General features: G+C 44.2%; 1 protein-coding gene across 2 annotated transcripts in view; it reads left to right on the plus strand.

The window, feature by feature from the left end:
* RYR3 (ryanodine receptor 3) overlaps window positions 1–18,821 on the plus strand; it is a 584,152-nt gene that overhangs the window by 336,172 nt on the left and 229,159 nt on the right. For both annotated transcript variants that reach the window (XM_025390215.1, XM_025390216.1), the window contains exons 25-32: window positions 68–215; window positions 1,096–1,301; window positions 1,855–2,029; window positions 9,546–9,754; window positions 11,850–12,025; window positions 12,929–12,965; window positions 14,601–14,764; window positions 18,237–18,402. In XM_025390215.1, the coding sequence (XP_025246000.1) occupies window positions 68–215; window positions 1,096–1,301; window positions 1,855–2,029; window positions 9,546–9,754; window positions 11,850–12,025; window positions 12,929–12,965; window positions 14,601–14,764; window positions 18,237–18,402 (1,281 nt within the window). The remainder of the gene's footprint in view (window positions 1–67; window positions 216–1,095; window positions 1,302–1,854; window positions 2,030–9,545; window positions 9,755–11,849; window positions 12,026–12,928; window positions 12,966–14,600; window positions 14,765–18,236; window positions 18,403–18,821) is intronic.

Below are 18,821 nucleotides of genomic sequence, written 5' to 3' on the forward strand. Positions count from 1 at the left end.
TGAACAGGGCGAGCTGTGGTGAAAGTGAAATGTTTTCTTGGTACTTTTTTTCTCTGGCTTCACATAGGATTTGAAGAACAAAAGAAATCCCCGTCTGGTGCCATATGCATTACTGGACGAGCGTACCAAGAAGTCAAACAGGGACAGCCTGCGGGAAGCTGTGCGCACTTTTGTTGGTTACGGATATAACATTGAGCCATCAGACCAAGAACTAGGTAATGAGTTGAGAGTGTTTATTCTGGCCCCAGTTTACTAAACAGGTCCTCCTCTTGGGGTGTCCTAACTTCAAATAGGTCTAACTTGTACTATTGGAAATAGTCTTGGGGCTGAAGAGCACTAGACTAAATGGTGTGATTTTTTTATTATTATTATTTGGGAGACCATGTTTGATGTAAATCATCATCCCATTGACAGATTTTCTGCGATGAGCACTTCTATGACTTATTCCCACAAGGAATAGGTTATCTTCTAGGGTGGCTGAGCTTTTCAGAATACCTGATCAAAAACCAAGTCACTGATTTTTGCTCTTATTTTCCAAATGTGTGAATATCAGCTTACTTTTAGATCAGGTAATCACATCTCCAAATTAAAAGCTTGTTCAGATTAAAATCTGAACAACAGCTTAAAATTGATGAGCATGTTATCGTCATCCCGCGCCCCAGGAGGTATCGTAGGCCACATGGGCAGAATTGTAAATCATTAAGGGGATGGTTTTGAAGTCCAATCTGGGTTTATACCTTTGCTCCTCTGTTCATTGGCTCTGTGACACTGAATAAATGATTTTACCTCTTTGAGCCTGAATTTCTTCATCAGTAAAATGAAGACAATATTAGCTACCTCATAGGTTTATTGTGAGGGAAAACTAAGAAATGGTCTCTAAAAGATCTACTATGAAGCAATCCCTCAGTCAATGGTAGCTCGTATGGTGATGATGATGATCTATTATGAACAGAACGCCATATTGGATAGTAGTCGACCTATGGTCAGTCACAGATGTTCTCATCAAATTCTTTTGAATAGTGCTACTGAATTATTAAAGGCCTATGTTTTCTCTTTCCTTTCCACACCATCTGTTCGCCTTCCTTCTCACAATAGCTGACTCGGCTGTGGAGAAAGTCAGCATAGACAAGATCCGATTTTTCCGGGTAGAGCGATCTTACGCAGTGAGATCTGGAAAGTGGTATTTTGAGTTTGAGGTGGTGACTGGAGGAGACATGCGAGTTGGCTGGGCCAGGCCAGGCTGTCGGCCTGATGTGGAACTGGGGGCCGATGACCAAGCCTTTGTGTTTGAAGGCAGCAGGGTGAGTCCATATATCTAGCAAACACACATCCTCAGACCAAGTTTTCCTTCTCCAAACATTTTTCTGCAAGCTCAAATTACTGGATCTCTGACTTCAAAGTGAGTGGCCACCACCACTGGCTAATGTAAACATAGAATGAGCATCGCCTGGTGACTGTTTCTTTGCTCTTCACTCTGTTGAAGGGGAGCACTGTACCCCAAACCCTTTCTACAATCACCTTCATATCTGGTTTTGCACCCAAGCCCATTGACTCCACTCCAGGGGTGACACAGAGATCACTAGGCAGCCAGTATGTCAGGAAATCTTACCAGTTTTGCCTAGAGAGAATCCTGATTATTGCCATGGCTGTGACTAGAACAAGAGACTTGGGCTACCTTGTGTGTCTTGGTTTCATTTATAACATAGACCACTCCTCCTAGTTGGTTATCCTTGAGTGCCCCCTAGAAGTCATGTACCACTACTAGTTAGGAGATAATGCAGATACGGTCATTTATCCAGCTGCAGGGGCCTCTAGAAACTCCATTTCTCTAAGCCCTAGAGTCTTGTTTTCTAGGGCCAGCGTTGGCATCAAGGAAGTGGGTATTTTGGGCGTACGTGGCAGCCAGGAGATGTGGTCGGATGTATGATTAACCTGGATGATGCTTCAATGATCTTCACGCTGAATGGGGAACTGCTGATCACCAACAAAGGCTCTGAACTTGCCTTCGCTGACTACGAGATTGAGAATGGTAAATCTAACACCCTCTGCCAACCCCAGCTCCATGAGGCTGGAGAAAAATACAGGGAGAGCTGAGCGAACTCCTCTACTTCCTTATTTGGCCTACACTATCCTTTGCACATTTGAAAATCCTAATGGTGAAGACGATCCCTTAGACTAGCAATTTCAAAGAATTAGGGGAGATAATAGTGATAGTTGGTGTGTGCAGCATACATATAAATTCCGAACTCTCAGATGCGTTAACCAGGAAGCTAATTCCTTGCCCTGTGTCTTGGCATTTTAAGATTCTCCAGGTTTCCCAGTATTACAAAGAAAATGCTTATTGTATATGACTAATGTCCTTGACAGGAGAGAAAAATCAGTGAATTAAAGAATTATCCTTTTATTCTGATTTGAATTGTCAGCCTGCATGTTTGTTTAATTGAACTTGATGCTTTGAAGAGAACCATTGAAACACGAAAGTTAGACTTAGCTATTTCCTTGAATGAAATAGAATTTATTTTGAAATTCAGATACACTGTGAAACCCAACCAGAGTTGCATTTTTTAATGTCCATGAATAGACCACAGTCAGGGGCATGCTTCCAGCTACACAAAGGAGGAATTGGAGCTTATTATTTCTTGTCTATATAACTACATTACGTACACAGGACTCTTAGTATATAGGGGGAACAGTGTAATGCAAGTCAGTAGACTTGCTCCTAACAAGCTCATTGGCTCCCAAAGCATATTTGTTTGACCTCTCTTGGCTTTACTCTCTTCATCTATATCGGAGAATATAAGGATTGATGAAATAAAATCTAATGTTCTTCACAGATAGAAAATTCAACGGCAGTGACTTAACACCTGCTGTGTGAATGCCCTTATGCCTGGTGCTCTGCCATGCTGTTTCCTCCTCACGGACGAGAAGGGGGCTGTTCTGGGTCAGGAGACCTGGACTCTCACCCTGCCTCCGCTCCTGCCTACCCAGGACATCTTAGTTGACTTTATTTATCCATTTGGGAAGTCATTTTCCTCTCTGTAAATGATGAGGGCTCCTTGTAGCCCTAAATTTCTGAGACTTTACAGAAAGAAACATTTCCTACCTAGAGAGCTAAAACGACACAACTGCATAGGAAGAGAGCACAAATACATGAAAGTGTGTATGTAATATACATGCTCTTTCCAGAGCGTTTTTAGCTTTATAAATGACTTTTGCACTTTTTCTCAGACACCTGTTGTCTAAAATATGCATATCCAACTGTACCTTTCAAGGTGTTTCTAAGAGCCAAATATTTGGAGAAATAAAAAGCTTACAAGTCATATTTTCCTAAAAAGATAAATGATGAAAGTCAAATGGGGTCATATTTTAATGCCTTCCAAAGAGGTTTAAAATCAAAGTTTTAAAGAAATAACTCTGTTTTTGAAGACAGGTGAGAATGATGTTGCCAGAGGAAGGAATGGCCTGTGTGCTGGTTCAGAGGCAAAGGAGAGGATTTCTGTGGGTGGACATCAGGACAGTGTACAAGGACCACCAGGTGCTTCCCAAGCACCCCCGTCACGCAGTGCCCTCCTTCTGAGGCCAGGAGGAAAACAGCCTCGGAGATTCAGGCACATCTCCAAGGAAAGTCTTTCTCTGGGATAGAAAGAGTCCAAAAATCAGGGCCTTTTCCAGGTTCTACTATTGTGTGAACTGGAAGAGGGTACTTGTCTGTTGAAATCTGAGGAGGAGATAAGAATCTCATATGTTGTGCAGAGTTACAAGAACTTTGTAAAGTCCAAAGCCTAGATACTCAAGGTATGGTCTGCTTGTTAGCAATGAGGAATCTCAGCCCAACCCCAGACCAGAATCAAAATCTACATTCTGATGTGACATTCTGGTGATTTGCATGCACACTGAAGTGTGAGAGCAGAGTGGTCTAAAATATATGCAAATGTGGGTAGTAGCAGTATTCAGGAGCTCATTTGTTAGCTGTAAAAAAGATGATAATGCAGAGCAGTAAGTTATCAATGGCGAGTGACTAATACAGAATGAAAAGTCTATATGAATGGGATTTGAATTGCATGTTAAATAAAGAATACAAGATGTCTGTGTAAGGAGAAGGCTAGTCCTGTCAGGGGATGTAACAAGAGTAGTTCTGTGGCTCCAGGAAGCTACAGGAAAGGGTAGAAGATTTGTGTTTGGAATGTATGGATGATGACGCTGGAAAGGTAGATAAGGTGCAGATTATAGGCTCAAATACTGAGACTCAGCCTTTTCGTTCAAGAAACTATTGTGTTCTCTGAGCCAAGCACCCTTGGACTTCACCCTCTAGGAAATGAGGGGCCGTTATGGGGTTTGAGCAGAGGAATACTCAAGGGGAGGGATATTTGAGCATATCCCTGCTTTTAGAGAGCATCTGTATTGTAATGGAAGTAACGTTCCATAGGCCTCTTGTGTACAGGGATGTGATTTGACCTTCAGAATAACAAAGTATTATTAGGATGCTGTTTAATAATAGAATTGTACGGTAATGTGTTAGCACATTATACTGTCGTATTACAATGCACTTTAATAACAGAGACAAGATGATTGGAAAGCTCTTTCAGTTCTGCAGTGGCTTGTGAGTTGGTGGAAGGGTAGTTATAAGGGAGTCGACATGCCATTCTTTGATAACAGTAGCCCAAAGGCCTGGAATAACCGCATAGCATCTCTCTTCTCTCTGTGTCAAGTGGAAAGAGGTAGCAATTCTTGCCTTGAGTTGTTAGGAAAAGCATCTGTTGAAAATAAAACATGTTATGCATTGTAGCGCCTACCACCCCCCACCCCATAAAGCAAAATGCCCTGCTTGCTTGTGTTGTTCTGGTCGCCAGCATGTCAGCTTTGATTTCAGCCATTACCCCAGTGGGAGCTGGGCCATGGGAAGCCTTTTGCCTTTCTGGGGAAGCAGTGCGGGCGGATATTGTAGTTCATGGCTGTTTTTACCTCTGGCTTACTTATAAGTTGTCATTTCCATCCTCTTATGGATCATCAATTATATGCCTTTATCTGCTTCATTCAAATTTTCTAATTAATGTTCCCTCCCTGGCCCTGGACTGGACCATCACAGCTCTCAGTGTTGTCACCTAGAAGTGTCTGAGAGCTCAGAAGCCTCCAAGGCAAACCCTTTGCTATCAGCCTTCTCTTTTCCTCTGTTTAAAGGAAAGGAAGATAAAATCCAGAACATCCTGCTAGACCTCAGAATGTGATATCGGGAAGAGGCTTTGGTCTCCTGTGCTGCCTCTCTGCCAGGCGCTCCCCCGAGGGACATCCTGCCTCCTGTTACAGCTTTGGTGTCTGCAGGGGCAGCCTCCCAGGCCGTTCCTGCCCACTGACCTGTCGGGTTTAACAGATGCCTCATTTCTGTTGGCAGCTTTTCAATAGGCAGAAAATGAAACTTATCTGCAGGAAGTGTCACTGCCACCTGCAGGCACACACGCTGGTACCCAGGGTCCCCTGTCATTCTCTCTCCAGATGGGTCTTGTGTTTCAGAAAGTGGCTGTGGCAGGGGAGCATGGCCTATTGTTTCCTTTGTTTTCTGCAAGGCTTGTGACCATCTCCGTGTTGTCCTGTAACTCTGTCTTTGCAAAGCTTAGCAGGAAATGGGAAGGAAGGGGTACAACATGTGTTGCTGGACTGAAACTCCCAGAAACACCCCAGGAACGGTCTGAGCGGTCATCTACCTCCCTGTCTCTAAGATGTCAGCTTTTCCCTTGCTGGTAGCTATTCTCTTTTTTGTGTTCCTTTAGTTTACAATGGTTTGAAAATGGATCTCTCCTTTGGATTTTTGAGAGCGCTGGTTTCTTTGCAATCTCCCGGAATTATAAGATTACCCTCCTGCTCTCCCTTTTCCTAATCGGAAAACCGGTATGAGGCCTTATAATACCGAGTGTATCAGAACTGGGGGTCCTCTACAAAATATAAATGCATATATTCTTGCCATTGCTTTCCTGGGACAAGAACTTCTGTATACAACTTGGCTGAAGACTGTGCCGTTTGCAGATTTTCTTCTCAAACCTCTGCGGAGTTGTCAGCATGATTGTATCTATTAGGCTGCATGTAGGGAGGTGGCATTCTTTTCCCTCTTATTTTTTGTCTTCTCCAGTCTCATTTGAGGCTATGGGTTAATGAAGCTGTGTGCAACATGGAAATCCTTCTTTATGACAGTCAGATAGTAATGCCACATGACCTTGCCCAGGGGGTCCTTTTAACCAGGTGAATTCTGGAGTGCCATGTGGTGGGCTGTGTACAGGTAGCCCTTTTCCTCTAAGGGCCCTGGAGCGTGTTGCGGTCATGGGTCTCCATCTGTCTAATCTAGAGACAAACAGGTGAACTACCTGACACGTTGGAAAATCATTTGAAAAGCAATGTAACTGCTACAAAGCAAGTTAGCTTACATGACAATTAGGAAGCAGGCATCCTGGCCTCGGTCCACATTGCTCGCTGTGGACTCCTGCTCAGGCAGCTTCGTTCACATGCTGACTCTGCAGTTTACCAGGTAGCAGATGTTGAGCAAGTCCACTTTCTAGGTCTCAGTTTCCTCATCTGTAAAATTGGCATAATAATGAGATATATCTGCAGAGCACGAAGCCTGACATTTACAAGGTATTTGGTAAATATTCGCTATTGTGGTTTATCATGCCATGGTTGTTCCCCCTTATCTATCTTTCCTGAGGAGTTATAAAGTTACAAGATTTTTAAATGCCTCAAATAAAGAAGTTTTAGAAATGCAGATATTAGCTAGATCCTCCTTAGCCAAGTGGAGGGAGCTGATTAAATGTATCTAGTTATCGAATCATTTTCTCCAGGAGAAAGTGCTGGTGCTTTATGAGAATTAATCTTTCCTCTCTGTCCTTTCGGATGTTCTCTTTTCTGACTCAAGCCTTAGATTTAGCTTTTCTGCTACTGTTTTACAGACCTGTCCCAGCCACGTCCACTTAGCCTCCTGGAGGTCCCCAATACTCTGTGCCTCCCATTGCTCTTGCATCCATGACTTTCGTTACATACTGTCTTTTCCCATGGAGTGTGCAACTCTCCCCGTAGAGAAGGCTTCTGCCCCACAGAGGCAACACTTTACTCCCTAGTGAATGCAGTCCTCTGGCCCCGGTCATAACTACCGTTTAAATCTGGGGCATTCGTCCCCTGAACACTCACTCCCTCTCACACACTGACTGGCAGCTGGCCTATGACTCGAGGATAAAGGATCTCATCCCATTTTGTCACTTGCCCTTCCCGTGATCTTGGTCAAGTCCATTAACTCCTCATGTCCTTAGTTTTAGCCTTATTAAAGTGCTGTCCTCTCTACTGATGCTTAGGAATGAGGAGGAGCTCAACATCCTTAGGAAAAAAAAGAAGTCTTATGCAATTATTACCTTTTCCCCCTTACATTGTCAATGGGTCTGTGACTAGGACATTATTTTTATGTCCTGAGATCAAATCCTCATTGTTGCTGCTTCACACTGAGGCTTTCACCCCTGCTGCTCACTTATTGCACCACCCAGGTTCATGGAGAAGAATGCAATAGGGAGGTTTTCTTAAGCTGTCCTATTCTGTGGACATCAAGGCTGGACTGTTTCATGATCTTCATGTTCACGGCTCCAAGATAAACCTATACTGGTGGCTTTCTTGGTTCAGTTACCCCCCTTAGTAGAATAACCAAAATACTGTCTTGAGATTAGGGATGGTTTACAGCAAACACATTCACTGTTTTATATTCCATACCTTGTCCCCACTTCTGTAAGCTCCTTGGGGTTGGGATAGTTTCTTCTTCCTTCACATCTTGTCATGGCACATAGCAAACCATCTTTCCCAATGGGGAGCCTAGAAATTTTACTGGCAAGCAATTCTTATTCTACACTGTAGTCAGATTTCCAAAGGTTCTTTATTTATAAACATGTCTGTCTATAGAAAGGAAATGGTTTCATCCATTGCAGCCCCTGTCACAAAAATACCAGAAGCATAGTGCTCAGGATGTTACATGCACAGGTGTGCAACATCCATTGATTAGCCATTGACTGTCCTGAGAGGTAGGGGTCCTAGTCTGTCCTCTTGGCAGCACTGCGAGGAGGCTTTTTGTACAAACATCACTGCCGGTTTGCTAGGATCACGTTGATATTCTCTCTTCTTTAGACACGGTATTAAACACATCTGTATCCTAAGTGAGTTTATAGTTTCTAAAAGCAACCGCATAGCTTGCAAGAGATTTACATTTCATTTATGTAACTTATTATTTACATAGAAACTTCATGGCTTAGATAATAGTATATAAGCCTCCCATCTAGGAAGAGGGCATCTTGGCCTTGGTGTCTATGAAAGAAAGTTTTTACTGTTAGATGTAAATGCTCCCAAAATTGGCCTTTAAATGTCCCCTGAAATGACCACTCTTATCCTAGGGAGTAACACCGCTTTCTTCTGTAGGGACCTCCAGCCCCTGCCTCATCCAGCAGCCCCAGAACTACTCCTACCCTTCCAGGCACGCTCTGCAGCCTCCAGCTGTCCTCCAGCCGCCTCCGTGCCTCTCACATCCTCCCAAATCCAACGTAATTAGCGCTTTTCCCTGTGTTGCTGATTTGTTGGTCCACAATTACGATGTATAAATAGCCCACAAACAAGAACACCAAACAATTTGAACTTCGGCTTCGGTCTGTTTTGAGTGGTAGTTTTTTAACATGATCAGGCTGCAGATGTGAGCTTGGAGAGATGATAGCTGTAGGAAGGAAGAGAAGAGCTTTCTCTGGCTCCTGCTTGAAACTCTGCCTTCCTGAGGAGGCAACGAGGAGGACCGTGGGCTAGGAGACTGGGTGTTTGTAAATTGTATTTTGTTAACAAGCACAATCATAGTGCTAGCATTTAAAACTTCTTAGAATCCTACTCTCAAAATGTGAAGGACCTCTCATGTCACTGGGGAAGATGCTGGGGTCCAGAAAACTTGGGCAACTTGCACCAAGTCATTTTTTTTTTATTTTAAATAAATTTTATTTTGTATATTTAAGGTGAACAATGTGATGTTATGAAATACATAGAGATAGTAAAAAGGCTACTACAGTGCAGCAAAATAACATATTCATCATCTCACATAGTTACCCGTCTTTTTGTTTTTGTGGCAAAAATCTCACCAAGTCATTCTTTAGGCTCACCGCACTGTTTTGGGTAGTATTTAAATTTTCCCAGGGCCTAAGATCAATTTTAACTAAGGGACAGATAAAGAATTTCACTTTTTCTCTTACTGGTTTTGCCTTTCCAGTTGATATTTATTTATATCTTAAGAATATTCTTAACTGGGTGATTTTTTTCCCAAATCATTTTGAACCAAGCTCACTTTTCTTTCCCGTGTGCCATGGGCAGTGGTGGTCTCCATGTGGCCTCCTGTTGTTGATTTTATGTGCCAGGAAGGAAGAAAGAAAGAAAAAGAGGATTGTGTCCCATCTGTCCTACTGGGAGTCAAAGCCCTTAAGGAAGAACAGATTCATCTTCCTCACAGTGTCCTGGGCTGGTGCCCTCGGGCTAAAGCAGGGCTCTCTCTTCTGCAGGCTTTGTGCCCATCTGCTGTCTGGGGCTGTCTCAGATTGGCCGCATGAATCTCGGGACAGATGCCAGTACCTTCAAGTTTTATACCATGTGCGGTCTCCAAGAGGGCTTTGAGCCTTTTGCTGTCAACATGAACAGAGATGTTGCTATGTGGTTCAGCAAGCGCCTCCCGACGTTTGTCAACGTGCCAAAGGACCATCCACACATAGAGGTAATGTTACACAACGTGTGTGGCCCTGGCAGGTCAGGTGGGCCAAGGCCCGAAGCCCCCCCCGGGTCTCCTGTCAACAGGCAGCTGCTTACCTAAGTCCATGCTCTGGCCACTTACCAGCCACCTCCCCGCTGGCCCTCAGAGCTGCAGTTGCAGGCACCTTAATTGGGGCCGCCCAGTGGCATCTCACGAGAGACAGCAGCCTTGCACATACAACCCTGCAGATCGACTCTCAACATTTTGGTCCACCGCATTTGCTCTGGATGTTCCTATACTGTATTGTCATAGTAATATAGTATCTGGAGACCTTAAACCTTTTTTTTTTTTAAGTTCAGGCTGGATGTGGTGGCTCACACCTGTAATCCCAGCTTCTTGGGAGGCTGAGGTGGGAGGATCCCTTGAGCCTAGGAGTTTGAGGCTGCAGTGAGCTATGATCACATCACTGTACTGTAGCCTGAGTGACAGAGAGAGACCCTGTCTCTTGAAGCAATTCTTTTATTTAAAAAATTTAGGCCGGGCGCAGTGGCTCACGCCTGTAATCCCAACACTTTGGGAAGCCGAGGCGGGCAAATCACGAGGTCAGGAGATCAAGACCATCCTGGCTAACATGATGAAACCCCATCTCTACTAAAAATACAAAAAATTAGCTGGGTGTGGTGGTGGACACCTGTAGTCCCGCTACTCGGGAGGCTGAGGCAGGAGAATGGCGTGAACCCGGAAGGCGGAGCGTGCAGTGAGATCACGCCACTGCACTCCAGCCTGGGCGACAGAGCAAGACTCCGTCTCAAAAAAAAAAAAAAATTTAAAAGTTCAGTAGCTATATTCAAGATTATGTGTACTGAACATGTATGTTCTTACCCACCCGTGACTTGATGTCTTATAGGACCTATTTAATTTTTAGATGGTGTTGCCAAGATTTTAAGCTGACGTGTGATCATTGAGTTATCTATCCCCATCTTCTAGGGGGAGCCTAACTTTGGTTCTGGCACTACATCGACTTAGACTTGCCTCTGTTTTGGTTCACAGACCATGGTTTTTCCATGGTGGATGGGGGAAGAGTGTTGATTTAAAAAAAATGCCAGACAGATCAGGCCCATTTTAGCTGTATTCAAGGTAGATTCAATGGTTTGCTTCAACCTCACTGTAAGTTCCTTCACTCATCCTCCCATCTGAATTCAACAAGCATCAACCTTAATGCCCCACTTCTTCCTCAGTTAAATAGTAGAGACTTTTATTTCTCTGATTCCTCCCTAACCATTACTTTAGAAGAGTGGCTTTTAAACTTTTAGAGGTCATAAACCCCTAGAGGTCCTCTGCTTAGAAAAATATAAAACCATACAAATATGAAGTATTCTCATGGGACCCAGGACACGAACAGCTCTCCAGAGAGCAAAGAGAGGCTCAGATTGTAAGAAAATTATTATTGTAAGCCTCAGTTCATTTCCCCTGTATCCCCACATTTCCCTCTCCACACACATTGCAAAAATCCATTTCTGACCTTTTCTCCCCCAACTGTGCCCCCTGCAATGCTTGTGCCTAGGAACTGCAGCTTTCTCCAGTATTGGGAGGAGGCTCCAGGAGCCTCAGCCTTCAGACTATGACTGTGGCAGAGATGAGAGCTGGGCTGGGTTGGGAGGGTGCCCTCCTCAGGAGCTGGACATCCTTCCTGAGCTTTGGGATTACTTTTGCCCCTTCCCTTAGGTGTTCTCATGCCCAGTGACAAGCACAGCCCTTGGAAAGATTATCTTCTTTAGCCACTTGCCCCCTGCCCTAAAAGGTTAGCCTCTGTGGACACTATGCTGTGTCTGCCAGATGCCGCCCCACTCTGGCGCATTTATTCTCCACCCTTGGCTTTACAGAGAACCCAGTGAGCATGTTTTTAAATCTCTAATTTCCCTAGCCAGGAGCAGATCTGTTTCTTCCTACAGGACAAGGCCCAAGTAATGATGAGAATCATAGTTTAATTATCACTGGACACAACTTACTTCTGTAGTTCACAGAATGCCTTGCCATGTGCACGTCCACGAGGGAAGAAGGGACTGGGTCGAGGTCAGGCCCTTTGGTATGTCAAGGTAAGGACTCGTCCTGTTTCCAGGTCATGAGGATTGATGGCACCATGGACAGCCCTCCGTGTCTCAAGGTGACCCATAAGACATTTGGCACACAGCATAGCAATGCCGACATGATCTACTGCCGCTTGAGCATGCCTGTCGAGTGCCACTCTTCCTTCAGCCACAGCCCCTGTCTGGACAGTGAAGCTTTCCAGAAAAGGTGAGGGTGAGGCCTCCAGTTCTCAGAGGCACTCGTATCTGCTGTAAAGTGGGCTTTCTGCTTTTTACCCTAACTCAGCACACAAACTCCATAGATAGGGTTCCCTCTGCCTTCAGCCAGGTTAAAAAAAAAAAAAAAAAAAAAAGAGGGAATGTGTGTGCACACATGTGCATACAAGTACATGTGTGTGTTTGTGCCGTGCATAATTAAGGTGCCAATCATGCTAAACAGATGCATCTGGTGGTAAAGTTTCTGCTCTTCTTGAACTCTGGGCCCCTATCTTCCTTGCTGCCCACAACTCCTGTGTTTTGTGAGGGCATAAGAGGGTGCAATTATTTTTGGTGTTGTGTGTAATTAGAAGTTTCTGGAGGCAGATACTGCCTCCTTTGCATAACTATGGGCATTGTCCAACTCTGCAGCTGTGTGATTCATGGGCAATGTGTCTTCTTTCTTCCTGATAAGGAATATATTCCTTGCTGTCTTTCTTTCCCCTGATGTCTATTTTTAATCATTGATGTATGTCTGCTGCCTGGAGCCGTCTTGTTGGGGTTTCCTCTAGAGTTTTGCTTTCTACCAAGCTTTTAAACAAGCACAGCTGCTTGAGAGAATAGGATAACCTATTCAGAGGTATTCCTGCTTATACTATTGCAGTCTTCCGTCCTCACTCTCAACTTACCATCTAACTTACCATCTGGGCTGAGGGATGAGTTGGGAGTTGCATCCCTGCCTTGTGTTAACAGCTTACAAATGAACAGTCCCAAGACTGGTTGCAATCACTTGTGTCTAGGAAGCAGCCACTTTACTAAACTTGCCTTGATCATTAAAGGTAGATCAGTTGCCTGTCGGAACTGTGGGATACTCTATACAGCTGAATAACTAAAACATGGATTATCTTTCCCCCAGGAAACAGATGCAAGAAATACTCTCTCATACAACAACAGTAAGTAAATGTGCTCAATTATGGTTTTAATTATTTGATTCTTCGTTGTGCCTGGTAATATAACCCTTACAGCAAAGATCTGTTTAGAGATCCTCTTTAATTGCCAATTACTCTGTCTTTTAATATCCATCTTGATGCTTCCAGAATGCATCTATGGCATTTCTCAAGTGGGGAAAAGAAATACAGTTACTCAGTGCAAAGCAAAAGCTCTACCTGCAGCTCCTAATTGGGCATCTTTGGGTACTTGTTGCCCATTTGCCATCAGGAACCCAACACTGCCTTTCTGACTGAAATGAGCATCAGTGGAGGGCGCGCAATTCAATCTTTTGGTTTGCTTTCCTTGTGTAAACTTTTGTGAGTCAGCTCCCCCATGTCTCTGTGCAGTACTAGGAGTGATGTTAAAAGCAATCAAATGAGAAGAAGAGCAAGAAGCCAACGCAGAAGATGGAAGCTACTTTTGGTCCCTAGACAGTAGTCAGAAAGCACCTCCTGATTTTTCTTTCTTTTGCTCATTCTTCTTTAGCATCTGGCAAAAAAAAAAAAAAAAAAAAAAAAGTTTATGGAAACAATGCATGTGTGTCAACCCTTCTTTAAAGTTATCCAACAATCCTGAATTTGTAGGTTCACCTTCATCAGAAGTAAGATTCTTGCTGCAGTGAATCACACACTTAGTGTGTGTGGGACACTGTGCTTGGCACATTGTCACCTTCCCATTTAATCTCCATTTAATTCATTTAAAATTAATCAGCAAGCCCTGAAATGGATAATATTATGCATAATATTATGCACAGAGAGGACAAATGGTTTGTCCAAAGTCACTTGATGAATACCTGGCAGTGTCAAGATTCAAACCCAGGTTTGTTTAGCTGACCCTTTTTTCTTCCGGTCAAGAAAATTTGACAGACTACAAGAAAGAGCCACTTCATTAAGAATGAATCTGCTCAGTTTCATAAGGAAAATGATGAGGTAGTCACCTGCCTCAGTGCTGTAGCTATTGTTGTAATACAGTGATAACCCCATGAACTGTGTGAGCCCTGCCAAAAACTGCAGTACTTCTCAATACTGCCTATAGTTGAGTGTGACAGCTACATAAAGCACATTTGGCCATGACATGAACTCTTTCTTAAGCAACCTCTTTCAAGATTTTCCAGAAAAAAGCACTGGACCTCCTTGTAGAAGGAGAAAGTGTAACAGGAACGCTCTGAGCCTTGACCACTCTCTCTCTGAGGGCAGGGACTGTGCCCGCTCTCTCCTGCAGCCCAGATCTGCCCTGGTGCCCAGGGGAGGGGTAGGGCTCTGTGCTGCCATTCTGAGCAGCTGCCACTGCTTCCATCCACAGCATCTCCTGATTTCAGCACCAGCGTCTTCTGGGCAAAGGGTGATAGATTAGCTTAAGCATTTGCTTTGCCAGATGCTACAGCAAAATAGAAAGGAAAAATTAGGAAGCCAGAATCCCTATTCAGCCTTCCTTCCAGATCTAGCATGTAGTCTACCTCTACTAGTGTGCACTTTTCCAGAAAAAAAAAAAAAAAAAAAAAGAAGGGCCAAGTGAGCTGCTGTGTTATTTCTGCCTCTTGAGCCCCCTCTCCTCAACTGGATGGGGGCCATTGACTCCCATCTGCATTCTCTCCACAGCAGTGCTACTATGCCATCCGCATCTTTGCTGGACAGGATCCATCCTGCGTCTGGGTCGGATGGGTGACTCCAGACTATCACTTGTACAGTGAAAAGTTTGACCTGAATAAAAACTGCACAGTGACTGTCACCCTAGGGGATGAAAGAGGCCGGGTACACGAAAGGTAAGGGGGCTTCCAGGTGGCAGGGTTAGCCATCGGGCTTCTCAGTCCCTCCCCCCAGTCTTTTTCTTCCATCCCACACCCAAAGAAGGAAACATCTCAGCCTCTCTTACAAGGAGAAAATGAAGTACAGGCTTCAAATAAACAAACCAGTACTATGACAGTGAGAAAAAGTGCTAGCGAAAATAGAGAAGAATTTCATCGTGTATATAAACTGTGACCCAGGGATGGAAAATATAGACAGACAATGGGGTACGTGATCTCTCTCCGAGTTTTTTCCAGGACCTCTGGGCAAGTCCCAATTTCTACAACATCAGAACAAGACAGAAAATCTCTGGGTGCTTGAGAGAAGTTGATTCAGAAGAAATAAAAAGATATAGCACATCACACACTAACTGATACACTCAGAATTCCTCCTCCCAAGAGCTTATAATGGTTGAAAGCATAAGGAATCAAAGAGACATTGAGACTTCATGAATAATAACCACCAAATAGAAATTAGAAAACTTTAGGGGCAAGCACATTCTAGGCATACCATACACTCCAACTGGTCTGCTGGTGCTGCCGGAGAAGCGATTGTTGGCCAGATGTGCTCCAGAGGTGACTCAGGAGACTGTGGCTTGTGGTTTCCCTCTGTTCCCCACCTACGTGAGGTACAGGAGCATCTTTTCCCTATACAGCCATATGTAGAGATGTCGTAAGTTGTTTTTCAAGCTGGCCTTTGCTCCCTACAAAGACAGGAACGTCTTGCAACCAGTGCCCTTTAGAGAATATTGGCTCACCAAAGACTAGTGGCCAGAGGTGAGTCACAGTCACTGTGTCATGAGGGACCAGCAGCTGGTTAAGAGTGCTGGCTTAGACCGGGCACGGTGGCTTATGCCTGTAATCACAGCACTTTGGGAGGCCAAGGTGGGCAGATCACAAGGTCAGGAGATCGAGACCATCCTGGCCAATATGGTGAAACCCTGTCTCTAGTGAAAATACAAAAATTAGCCAGACGTGGTGGCACATTCCTGTAGTCCCAGCTACTCGGGAGGCTGAAGCAGGAGAATTGGTTGAACCTAGGAGGCAAATGTTGCAGTGAGCCGAGATCGAGCCACTGCACTCCATCCTGGCAACAGAGCAGGACTGTATCCCCCCCCAAAAAAAGAGTACTGTCTTTAGAATAAACTGCCTGGGTTTGTAGGGGTATGACATTGGACCAGTCAGTTAATCTCCTTGGGCCTTGATTTCCTCATCTATAAGATGAGGATAATAGTTTCTGTTATCACGGAGTATTGTGAGGATTAAATAAGTTAATTCATAGAAAAATTCTTAGGACAGTGCCTCAACTCAGGCACTCAATAAATTTCAACTACAGTCATCCCTTGGTATCTGAGCTAGATTTGCCCCAGCATCTTCCACCTATACCAAAATCCACTCATACTCAATGACCGCAGTCAGCACTGAACCCCAGTATAGGAAAAGTCAGCCTTCCCTATACGTGAGTTTTGCACCCTGTGAACACTGTATTTCCAATCCATGTGTGCTTGAAAAAAATTCACCTTAAGTGTACCCATGTATAATGGACCCATGTAATTCAAACCCATGTTTTTCAAGGGTATAATTATTGTTCCCATTATTGAATGTCCATCATTATGAAAGCCAAAATAGATGCTATGAGCAACATCTGGTTTAGATTGGAAAGGAAAGGATTCTAAAGTAATTGACCAATCCAGGCTTTGTTCTTCAGCCAGAAGAAAAGGCAGAAGTGTCCTCCTCATTTGAGTTTGTAATTCCAGTTTGCTGGCTCTACCATACGAGATCGATTACTTGATTTATCTGAGCCTCCGTGGCCATACTTACTGTGGAAAATAACTAACATTTTAGCACCTAGGAGAAGACATACTATATGGTACACATTCAATAATTCTTACTTCTTTGTCCTACGGAATAAGAAATAAATACAAAATCCGTTTACAGATGCTTTAGGACATTTTGAATTTAGGTCTTTAATATATGACCAAAGCCAACTGCTTCACATTCCCACAGCTTGAATACATTATTAATTGAATTCCGTATTAGTCATCAGTGTGGCTAGCATCTTAATCACTAAAAAGTAGTACTAACATGGCTGCAGTTACGGAACTCTAATAATGCTATAACTCTTTGAAAGAGGCTGTTGGCACTGGCCCCTGCCTGAGGGCATTCACAGGAAGTGAGCATGAGGGCTTTCACAGGAAGTGAGCAGACCCATTGTTGCCCCACAGGAGAGGACAGGAAATTAATGCATGCTTACCAAGGGGGAAAGTGATAGACTTCTACAGGCAGAAGGAACCTTGGCGAATCCTAATTGAACCCTTGGTTTTTCAAATGAGAACATCATCCCGAGAGGTAAAGCAACTCTCAGAATTGACAGAATCTATTCCAGGACCTACCCACCCCACGGTGCCAGATGTACTGTCTCTGCCCCTGTGTGGCTTTGCCCTCCATGCTGAGGACCACAACAGGAAGCCAGGCTGAGTCACATCACACTGACCCTAAGATGTTTAAAGGGGCTGCTCTTGCATCAGGTATAGCGTCACCCTTTGATTTGAGAAAAGTCATGTCATGTCACTTCGAGGGACCAGGTGCCTGAGCTGACGTACACCAGTGTGGGTTTAGAAGGAGAAAGAATCAGTCGTCTCTTGCCCACGGTGGGGAGCTGTGAGAATCACCTCAGCCACTGCACATCTCCACAGCTCACCTGGGATGTGAAATCCTACAATTAAGGAATCAGGCTTTGGAGCCTTAAGGACTTTTTCATCATTACAGTTTGATTTTAAGTGTAAATACCTGTAATGGAGTTTTGTATTCTGGGGGTTGGTAGACAGAAAGCTAAGCAAGGCACCTAAGTTGATGGTTAGCCAGTAGTGCGGGAGGCAGAACTCCAAGGCACTGGGAAGGACAGGGGCATATAAGTCAAGGTAGTGGCAAGGTGTCAGAGAAAAACTACTTCGTAGGGAGCCCAGGCCGGCCATCCTAAGGAATGTGGGCCTGAGTTTTCAAGTGTTTTACGGCCTTTTGCACTGATTACCAGACTGGGACTCTGAACCCAGACTTTTGTTTCTGCCTCTTATTCCAAATCCCCATGTAAGTTTGCCAAAGGTGGTCATTCACCCCATGCCTCAATTTCCCATCTCTGTGGTGGGATGCTACCATTCCCTGATCTGTTTCACAAAGGTGTGTTGATGTTGAGTCTGGAAACAGTTCTCTGAACATTGTGCTCTTTGGAAGGAGGTAGCCTGAATAGATTGCCACACCCCTACACTGAGTGGTTCATGTCTGAGTAAATGGGGGTGAAGCTAAATAAACTCATTTAAGAAAAAAAAATTATTTGGGGCTGAACAGAAAGCTTCCTAGGAAAGTTTCTGTAGCTATTTTCATTTCATTCCTGAGTCTTGATTACAAACTGCCCCAGTCCAGATTCTCTGCCTTTTCCTGTCTTGGCTCCTAGTGTGAAACGCAGCAACTGCTACATGGTCTGGGGCGGGGACATAGTGGCCAGTTCCCAGAGATCAAATCGGAGCAACGTGGACCTGGAGATCGGCTGTCTTGTGGATCTGGCAATGGGCATGTTGTCCTTCTCAGCCAACGGAAAAGAACTGGGCACCTGCTACCAGGTAAGGGTGGCTTCTGGGGCCGAAACAGGGCCATCCCAGGCCTGGTGTTTGTGACTGTGTTCCTTGTTCTCGGTACTCAGCATTCCTGCTGAGTACCACAGTGTGTCAAGCTGATGAGCCCTTGTGGGCCATGGACCACTTAGGACAACAAATAAACAAGAACAAAGTTACTTCAATGTGTGCAGAGAAAACAGGGCTGGGCAATCATAGTTACTGGTTGATCCAGTATGCTGGTCATCTTTCTAGAGGATGAAAGGCTTTTCCTTGGTGTTGAGCTGTAAAAGGTTTTTCATTTATTTCATAAATATTTCTTGTGCAGCCTTATCTATTACCTGCACTATACAAGATGCAAGATGTAAAGTGTGAACAGAAATACTTCTCACTTTAAGAAACTTCTGTACTCAAAATAGAAACCTATA

The sequence above is a fragment of the Theropithecus gelada genome, chromosome 7a (genome assembly GCF_003255815.1).
Source record: "Theropithecus gelada isolate Dixy chromosome 7a, Tgel_1.0, whole genome shotgun sequence".
NCBI lineage: Eukaryota > Metazoa > Chordata > Mammalia > Primates > Cercopithecidae > Theropithecus > Theropithecus gelada.